Below are 10,102 nucleotides of genomic sequence, written 5' to 3'. Positions count from 1 at the left end.
TCTTTCAGGGCCCAAATGTCAGAGCAGGACAGGCTCACCCATTACAGACAATTGGCAATGTGCCCAGAGGTAATCTGCTGATCAAGGCCACACTGGACCTCCCTTTTGTGTGTGTGTGTTTTTTTAAATTTATCTTTATTGTTGAAAGTATTACAGATGTCCCCCTTTTAACCCCATTGACACCCTCCACCCCACTCCTGCCCCCTTCCCAGGCCTTCACCACACTATTGTCTGTGTCCATAGGCTATGCATAGATGTATATATTAGTATGTTCTTTGGTTAACCATTTCCTGCGCGCCCCTCCCCGCCTTTTGTGTTTTTAAATCACAAACCATCTTCACTCACAGGTCACAGGTCTCAGCTCACCTGGGGAGGTCTGCTTGATGACTCGCACAATCTGCTCCTTCCTTGGGTCCAGGTAGCCCATCTTGCTGATGTAGTCCAGGGCAGCTTCAATGCTCCTGCTGCCCGTCTGCTTTAGCGCCCGGCCCGCCATCTCCTGCAGGAAGCTCATGGTCATCTCAAAGCCACCAGCGATTTCTATTCCTGCCCAGCTCCTGACTGTTGTGACATTCATCTCCCTTTGATGGTGGGGGTGCCGCAGACAAATCTCAGAATGGTGACAGTTGGTTACATGTCCTTAGGTGCCTGATGACAAGAGTCTAACCTGTACTAAACCATAGACCAGGGGTGGGCAAACTTTTTGACTCGAGGGCCACAATGGGTTCTTAAACTGGACCGGAGGGCCGGAACAAAAGCATGGATGGAGTGTTTGTGTGAACTAATATAAATTCAAAGTAAACATCATTACATAAAAGGGTACGGTCTTTTTTTTTTTTTAGTTTTATTCATTTCAAAAGGGCCGGATCCGGCCCGCGGGCTGTAGTTTGCCCACGGCTGCCATAGACTGTTTAGCACGTGTCAAGACATACAGGAATTTTGATGGTGGACCTAAAAGAATCTTAAATTCTGTTTCTCAGAAAACTTTGAGATTGGGGATAAGCCTAAACCTAAAACAGTGAAGAATGGTGGAAGTCAGAGAAGCTTGCTGTGACCTAGCTTACCCCCAGGCTGACTATGGGAGAGGGGCATCTGCAATGCTGTGGTTGGAATCAGGTGATCTCCTCTGAGAGAATGGGAGGGCTGCCAAAAAATCATTTATTAAAAACTTCCTGAATGCCCACTGTTTACAATGCCCTGTGCTGTCTACAGCAGACATGGACTTGTGCTTAGGGCTCTGGTCCAGTGTGAGAAGGAAAGGAGCCCACGGACCCATGGGCAGCAGAGAACAGAATTGCTGTGGGATAACTACAAGACAGACACTAGTAGCCACCACGGGGAAATACAGGTAGAAGGGTCAGAGGAATCAGACTCTTCCCATCAAGGGAGTGGGTACCAGAGACTGCTCATGGAAGAGATGGCTCTTCAAGGACAATTTGGGCAGACGGGGAGCCTAGCAGAAAAAAGGTATTTTTGGCAGATGGTACAGTGAGGAAGGGGGCCTAATGGGAAGATGGGCTTTGAGGAGGCAGCAAAGAGGGACCATTGTCTGGGCAGCTGACCCCAGAGTTTTGCCCCTATTTGAGGGCAGTTGCAGAAGCTTTCTAAGAGGAACATAGGTCAATGAGAAGATCAACCTGGGGCAGAGAAGCTCTGTCAGATGGGGGAGATCAAGCAGGCAGCTGGAGCAGACAGGAAACAAAAGGGGACAGGGCAGTGAGGGCTGTGGACCAGGGACCCTGGAGTTCACTCTGCAGAGCTGTGGACCAAGAGAAAAGATGGGGAGAGGGGAGGATGACCACAGAACCTGGCCTACTGGAGGCAGGAGTGGAGCAGGCAGAGGCAGAATAAAGGGATGTGCTGTTTTGAAGGTCGAGGGGCGGGCAAACAGGGAGAAGGAAACTGAAAATTTGGAAGAGGGGGGCGATGACAGGAGATGAGAGGGTGTCTGAGGGCACAAGGGTGGGAGAGCACTCCTGGAAATAAGACCGGGAGAAGGGAGAGGTGAGGATGTGGAGGGACCCCAGCACAACGAGATGGAGGCTCAGGCTGTTTTGCTGCAGGAAGAGAGTGTCTGTGTTTACAAAAGTCCACTAGGCAGACAGAGCCACTGTCCCAGACATCCCTCCTTCCTAACTAGGAGGCTAACTCAGACCAACCAGGCCCGTGTTCCTGCTGCCCCAGGACAGGCATTACATGCCTGTAACCTTTGTCAGACTGTCTCCTCCTTAAGCACTGGGAGAAGTTGGCCTGAAACTCCCTGTCATTCATGGCTGTATTCACCCACCTACCACTGTGACTTGAACAACTTAAGTATTTAATATCCACTTGATTATATCATTAAAATCAAATTTGCTCTTTATGGCAACATTCCAACTGAGCAGGACAAAACACATAAGCCATACTTGGCTATAACTTGTTCCTCTGTTCTTAGTGGCTCAAGTGTGCAACACTGCAAGATGATGGGGGTGGGGTGGGCAGAGAGGGGTCAGGGAAGGGCCAGGAAAGACATCCTAAGATCAAAGGCCTGGAGAGGCGATGTCAGGGAGGAAGAATGTGAAGTGACAGCTTACAAGACAGATTGGGAGATGGCATAAGGACAGAGCTGTATTTTATAAGTGCTCTTGGATCAACAGAAAGGGCACATGTTTGAAATCTGGAAGAGCTGCTGTGAGGGAGCAGAGTTCAGAAAGTGGACACTTCAGTGCCTCCTCACCTGAAGGTGGGAGATGAGACTCAGGTTCCCTACCTCACAGCTCTGTTATGCAATGAGGTCCTATCAGCAAAGGAGTCTCCACAGCTTGGAGAAGGATGTGAGGTGAGACTGCCGCTTATCAGTGTCACCCTGGAGCTTTTTGTGCTCGTTTAAAAGTGTGCCATTAGGCACGGCCAGCGTGGCTCAGAGCATCGACCTATGAACCATGAGGTCATGGTTTATTCCCAGTCAGGGCACATGCCTGGGTTGCAGCCTTGATCCCCGGTGTGGGGCGTGCAGGAGGCAGCCGATCAATGATTTTCTCTTTTCATTGATGTTTCTCTCTCTCTCCTTTTCCCTTCCTTTCTGAAATCAATAACAACAACAAAAATTTTTTTAAAGTGTGCCATTAGGAAAGGACCTTGACCATAGCCCTTCAATCAGCAGGAACTGTTCAACCTGCTTTGTCTGCAACTTGGCCACCAGCTCCTGTCTCATTCAAGGTGAACTGCCAGGCTTGTTCATTGCTCCAGTACCTGCCACATGTTAAGGGATTGACGAAGTTAAATGTGCACATATTCCAATCTCTCCCTATTTACTGGGCACTCCAACTACAAGACTTGTATGATTATTGCGCTACAAACCTAGGAACTTAACCAAGAAACATCAACACTAAGAGACCACAAAGAATGACTTATATTCACAGGAACGTTTCAAGTCATAACACCTCACCCCTTGAATGAGCCAGCTCATTTATCAGTTAACACTGTAACCAGAGTTGCCCATATCTGTCTGTCACACTGCCCCTTACTGAACTAATGTAGATTCTATAAGAACTGTCTGGAGATGTTACTATATCATGCACACAGCTGTGCTGTCAAAGCCAAAGGAAATGCAAAACCACACCCAAATTCACCAGGAACATGCAGCCCGTTTCCCAGTCTGCCGTGACTGTTCACGACCCCAGCAAGATGTTACTGAGGCCTGATACTATCCAACAACAGAGCCTGCTTCCTGTGGGTGGCTGAATGACACCCAGGCTCTGTGACTCCAGTCCTCAGATACCAAACCAGCAGGTTCGAGTGTCACTGAGAGACGTGACTTCAAACCCTTTTGGAGGAGAGGCGCAGAGTGAGGGGGTGCAGCTAGCACCTCAGGTATTCCCAGGTGCCAGCATGCCAGCATCCAGGTGCCCAGAAGGCCTCTCCAAGGCCAGCTGCCCCTCCTGGCACAGGTCTGGGAGTATAGTGGGGGCACCATTACACATATCGTTTCTAGGGCACCCAAGAGTGTCCCAATTCTGCACTTCAGGGAGACTCCCTCACGGTGACCTTGACCAGTGACCAGCTCTCCAGCTGTCACAGGTCCCAAAAGACCTGGCCACCAACCTGCAACCTGCAGAGCAGGAAACCTGCCAGGCAACAGAAGAGGACAGGTGGTCAGCTATGCTGTTCTTTGGCTCCTGAAGCACCCAGATGCAGCGTGGCCTCTCCCACACGCTCTGCCTCGGTCTCATGGAAAGTCTGTGGTCTGACTAGGTGTGAGCTCACCTGCCTTCACTCTCCTGACCTGTCACCCTCAGTGGAGCTGAGGCACACTCCATCATGCTCCTACAATTTATGACTCATAACTCATACGAAGACAGAAGTAAGGTTCAAATATTCCATATAGCTCAACTGTTTTCCAGCATTAACACAGGACTGACAGCAATTTAAATTGTTTTTCAGTGAAAAATTATGATATATGAAGAAAAGAATTTCCTCTGGAGATCCTCTCCCACCTCTTTCTGGTAGGAAAGCATTTTCTAAACGTTAGCAAAGTTATAACCCTACACTGTAATTCAATTATAAATTTTGGCTAGAAAATTATAAATGAACAACTCTGGCCTTGTTGGGTCTATGTAGGCCTCCTGTGTGTCTGCCTTCCTGCCTCACAGTTTTTCTCACACACACCAGCAATTCACATTCAACTTCAAGGGGAGGAAAAGTCTCCAGCTCTGGCTCACTGAAGAGGCTGAGACCTGGAAGCCATTTGAGCGCTGCTGCTATCCTGGGGTAATAGTTTCAGCAGCTTCTGAGGGCCTCAGACACTGTGCCCTAAAATAAACAGGCACATCCTCAGCTTGCCAAGGAAAAAGAAGACAGCACAGTCAACTTTTCAATTGGGTGATATTCCTCTTCTTCACCTTAAAAAGAAATCTCATCCAAGCCCAGCAATGGTGGCTCAGTAGTTGAGAGTCGGCCTATGAACCAGGAGTTCACGGGTTCGATTCCCGGTCAGGGCACATGCCCGGGTTGCAGGCTCAATCCCCCAGTAGGGGGCGTGCAAGAGGCAGCCAAACAATGGTTCTCCACTATGAAATCAATTAAAAAACAACAACAACAAAAGAAATCTCATTCAAAACTAATTTCTTGAGGACAGATATGAAGCCTAAAGAACTAGAAAGCACGGGATTTCTGAAGCGGTTTACATACAAGTTACAATTCCACAAGGAAAGGTGTCTGGGCGATGAATAAAGCAAAGCCCAGATGCTCTCACAAGGTTTGCTGCTGCATTTCATTCCCTGGATGGAATGCTTCCAGTTCTTTTAGAAACAGTGGAACACTGCCGCAACTGTCAAGCCCTAATCAGAAACATGGGCCTTGGGTGGAATGTGTGGGAACCACTGGCCAACTGGGTGGGCCCAGCTCCCACCACTCTCTGCATTTTATGTATTTCCCAAAGGGAATGCAACTTCTTAAGGTTTCTTTGTTTTGTATGTGCTCAAAAAATAGTGGAAAAATATAGTGAAAGAAAAAAAGAAGTTACCTTTGAATTGTAAATGTGCGTACATGAAAAGAAGATTAATCACTACTTCACCGATGTGCAACTACAGTGACTTCCACCTCTGGTGGTGGCCCCGTGAAGGCCTGCTGGATGAAGCCACAGCACCCACACCTGAAAGTATTACACAGCAAGTGGCCTGGGGTAGGGTAACCACTTAGCACTTGTGTAGGGAAATATTTTTTAAGCGTAACTTATACATAGGTTATTAAGAAGAAATTTGGTCTCAAACATGAAAGATTTTCAACCTTGCCAATGATCAAAGAAACACTAATAAAACAGCATTTTATAACTATTGTTAGCACCAAAATAAAATAATTTAAAGATAAATGGGCTAGCCTGGCTGGCATGGCTCAGTGGTTGAGCATCGACCTATGAACCAGAAGGCCACAGTTTGATTCCCGGTCGGGGCATATGCCCGGGTTGCAGGCTCAATCCCTAGTAGGTGGTGTGCTGGAGGCAGCTGATAGATGATTCTCTCTCATCATTGATATTTCTATCTTTCTCTCCCTCTCTCTTCCTCTCTGAAATCAATAAAAATATATTAATAAACAAAAAGATAATGGGCTGATGAAACTTCACAGTCATATATTTTTGGTGCCAATATAAACCTAAAACTCCTTTGCGGTGAATATGTTAATAAGTATCAAAAGTTATTAAATCTGTACCCTGATTTAATAATTTCACTTCTTGCCCTAGCTGGTTTGGCTCAGTGGACAGAGTGTGGGCCCTTGGACTGAAGGGTCCCAGATTCGATTCCAGCCAAGGGCATGTGCCTCTTGGTTGCTGGCTGGATCCTCCTGTGGAAGGCAACCAATTGGTGTGTCTCTCTCCCATCGACGTTTCTCTGTCTCTCCCTCTCTACTCTCTCTGAAAGTCAATGGAGAAATATCCTCGGGTGAGGATTAACATAAACAAACAAACAAATAATTTCACTTCTTAAAATTTATTTTCAGGCTAATTTAAGATAATTATATTTGAAAGACAATTTGTATCAAGATGTCTTCAGAATTAGGCATAATAAAGCAGCACCTCAAATAGAAGGGGTGAGCAGGAGTTGGGAAGAGCTTCAATATCCAATGACAGAATAATCATGATAATTATAATAAATGTATTCCCTAGATTACACTCAGTGCATCCATAAAATTACTTTTATGGCCACAGTCGTTTTACTTGACAAACATTTCCTGAGCATCTACTAGTGCTCTCGACACATGAACAAAATGTGCAACTTTCAATAATGTAAACACAAAAAAATGTTTATGTATAAAATGCTATGTCTCTTAGCATCGTAACTATGTACAAGCTAATTATATCAACAAGTTTTGATTAAAACATCCTATATAATAAAGAGGTAATATGCAAATTGACCATCACTCCAACACACAAGATGGCTGCCCCCATGTGGTCAAAGATGGCCAGTAGAGGAGGGCAGTTGGGGGCGACCAGGCCTGCAGGGGAGGGCAGTTGGGGGTGACAAGGCTGGCAGGGGAGGGCAGTTAGGGGCAATCGGGCCAGCAGGGGAACAGTTAGGCATTGATCAGGCTGGCAGGGGAGTGGTTAGGGGGTGATCATGCTGGCAGGCAGAGGCAGTTAGAGGCAGGCAGGCAGGCGAGCAGTTGGGAGCCAGCAGTCCTGGATTGTGAGAGGGATCCCAGATTGGAGAGGGTGCAGGCTGGGCTGAGGGACACACCCCTGTGCACAAATTTTGTGCACCGGGCCTCTAGTGAGAAATAAAAAACTGACTTAATTTTATGTTGTAATATGCAACTATTTCTTTTTGTTAAAAAAGTAGTAAGATAATTAGAATACTGATGCATGTCAAATTCCCAAATGAATAAAACTGGTTATACTATCTTGTTACATAATTGTTGGCAGACAATAAAAATTCTCCCCATCACAGTTGAGTCAATGCAGGGCATGATTTCACAAGGTAATCCTAAAGTTTCTGTGTACTCTAAAATTCCATGATTTCGAGGATTGCCAAAATTTTAGAGATTTTACTTTTGCCACTATCAAGATAGGTGAACAGAGGTATGACAGACAGATCTGTACTAAAACTTAATACATGAAATTCCTATTAGTTTACATACACACACACACACACACACACACACACACACACACACACAGTTTCAGGGGTTCTGAATCCTGTATTTCTATTCCTGTGTCCCTAACTGTGTCCAACAATGAATGATGACTCCATCTCCGTCTGCACGGGCTACAGCTCCCACTGGGATGCAGCATCTGTCTCTCCTTCCCTGAATCTTGGATGGCCTGAGACTTGCTCCAATAGAACGTGAGCAGAAGTGATACTGTGCCTGTCCTGAGCCCAGCCTTCAAGAGGTCTAGCTGCTTCCATTGTCACTCCGGGATCCCTAAGTGGCTGGAAAGAGGGACTCGGCAAGCCTTGGAATTTCAGCCCCACTGCACTTCTGAGGATTTGACATCACAAGTAGGTAGAGGTCCATGTTTTCCCAACACAAAAGAAAACCTAATACTACATTTAGAGAGACACACGCTTTCAAAGAATGAGCTAAAGGACTCTGGGTAGAAGGTGGGTCTAGGGGCGGGCAGAATTCAGAAGGTAGCTCATCAGTTTCTGGTAAATAGGCAAAAACAGTAGATAGAGCAAACTTGGAAAGAACACAGATGACCTTGACAGAGTGTGGTCTAAACTGGACAGATGCTAAGAAGCCCAAAGCCAGCCTTCTTTGCTCCAAGCTGTGCAGGCCTCAGGCTGGTCTGAACTGTACTGATTCCAGACTTAAGTGTGGCTTTCTCACCCTTTCAAAGAAGGTTGAGAGTCAGGAAAAGTGTCCAGAAAGAGGGGCTTGCCAAGCTCGGGGGCCGTCTGCAAACTCAGTTCTGAACTTCCAATGCTGTCTCTGTCAGGGATGGAGATAAGATACTAAAGATAAAACAGAAGGCCCCCTGCCCTTATCTCTGGTGCCTGGAGGAGTGTTTGTTAGTGGTCAGGAGTGAATGAAGAAGGGAATGGATTTGGAACTTTAATTCACACTCCTGCTGGGAACTGTACATTCAGAGGAAAAAGGTCTTCATAAAGGAAAGAATTCAGTTTCTTCTTCAGCCTGTGATGCTTGAGGAAGAAAAGTCATAGAAAGAAAAGTGACAGGCCAATGGTCTGTAATCAGGCAGGGAAATGTCATTGGTGAGCAGATCATCAGGTATACACGTGAACATCGAAGGCAGCAGTGTCCAACCCTGGTTCCTGATATCTGCTGTGTATATCCTCAAAAAGGGCAAGCGAGTGTGGGTCAGCTCTGTGAAGATTGTCTGCACCTCAATCATGAGCGGCAAAGAGATTGAATTTTGGAGGGACCACCTGTGCCATGACTGGTGGCCCAAAGGCAAACCAGAGTCATCAATGTTGAAACATTGAATGGGACTCTGGAACAACCTGGCTCTTGAGACTGCGTCAACTGATTGTAGGAAGACTGACTGCCCTCTCTTGCAGATAATGCTGCCTATAAGCCATGAAGACCCCTCACCTGAAATCACACCCGGGCTCACCTTACCCTGACAAGCTCTGTCCCAGACCCCAAGCTTTCTCCTTTGCTTTTTAACTAAGGGGCTGTTTTGTTTTCCTGTTTCCTGCAGCCCTCCCTATTGCCTATCTCACTCTGTTGGGGACAATGGGGCTATCACATCAAAGGGACATGTTGGGTGCAGATCACACAGAGCTCTCTCATGTGCTTATTTAAAAACTAAAGGCCCAGGGCACGAATTCGTGCACCTTGAAAAGGAACTGTGGGCCGCGAGGCTGCAGTGGGCATAGGGACGGGTCTTGGCCCATCCTCCGCGCCCCCGCCTATCCCCACCCCCGCACCGAGCCCCCAGTCCTGTCTGCCGACAGCCCCGCTCCTGCCACTCCCATGTGCTGACTCCAGCCCGGCTCACACCCGCTGATGGCGCAGAGCGATTGGGGCTGGTGCCAGCAGGTGTAAGCTGCGGATGCTGCCATAATTGCCCCTCAGGAAAAGGGGGAGGTGGAGTAGCCCTCAGGGGCAATCGGGGCCAGCAATTGCCACTTGCACTCGCTGACGGTGCCAAGAGTTTAGGACCAGTGCCGGGCACCGGCAGCGGGTGCGAGCAGTGGCTCCAGTGCCAGCTGCAGGTGTGAGCAGGGTCATCACCGGCAGCGGGTGTGAGAGGCGGCTGCTGGCCTCCAGCAGCGGGTGCAAGCAGGGCCAGGGCCAGCAGCAGGTGCAAGAGCCCGGGAGAGGCGGCTGCTGGCCCCCGGCAACGGGTGCAAGCAGGGCCAGGGCCAGCAGCAGGTGCAAGAGCCCGGCAGTACCGTGGCACACAGGAGCAAATAATTTTCAGTAACCACCAGAGGCTCACCCTGATGACAGCGACCGGCACCCCACATTGGTCTGGCACCCCCGCTCACCTGTTCCACCATCCTGCCGTGGCGATGCCCACCATGTTCTGCACTCTGCCACCTGCTGCTGATGCCCGCCATGTTCCACGCACGCCCCGTAGTGGTCAGCGCACGTCATAGTGACTGGTCATTAGGTTGTTCCGCCGTTAGGTCTATTTGCATATTAGGGTTTTCTATAT

At 48.1% G+C, this 10,102-nt stretch overlaps 1 protein-coding gene across 4 annotated transcripts in view; it reads right to left on the bottom strand.

Annotated features, from left to right (window-relative positions):
- LATS2 (large tumor suppressor kinase 2) overlaps positions 1 to 10,102 on the bottom strand; it is a 64,125-nt gene that overhangs the window by 16,153 nt on the left and 37,870 nt on the right. For all 4 annotated transcript variants that reach the window (XM_005879995.2, XM_005879992.2, XM_005879993.2 and 1 more), the window contains exon 3: positions 367 to 499. In XM_005879995.2, the coding sequence (XP_005880057.1) occupies positions 367 to 499 (133 nt within the window). The remainder of the gene's footprint in view (positions 1 to 366; positions 500 to 10,102) is intronic.

Source organism: Myotis brandtii, unplaced genomic scaffold (assembly GCF_000412655.1).
Source record: "Myotis brandtii unplaced genomic scaffold, ASM41265v1 scaffold62, whole genome shotgun sequence".
NCBI classification, from domain to species: domain Eukaryota; kingdom Metazoa; phylum Chordata; class Mammalia; order Chiroptera; family Vespertilionidae; genus Myotis; species Myotis brandtii.
The sequence above is the reverse complement of the archived record's forward strand: the minus strand, read 5'-3'. Positions and strand labels throughout refer to the sequence as shown.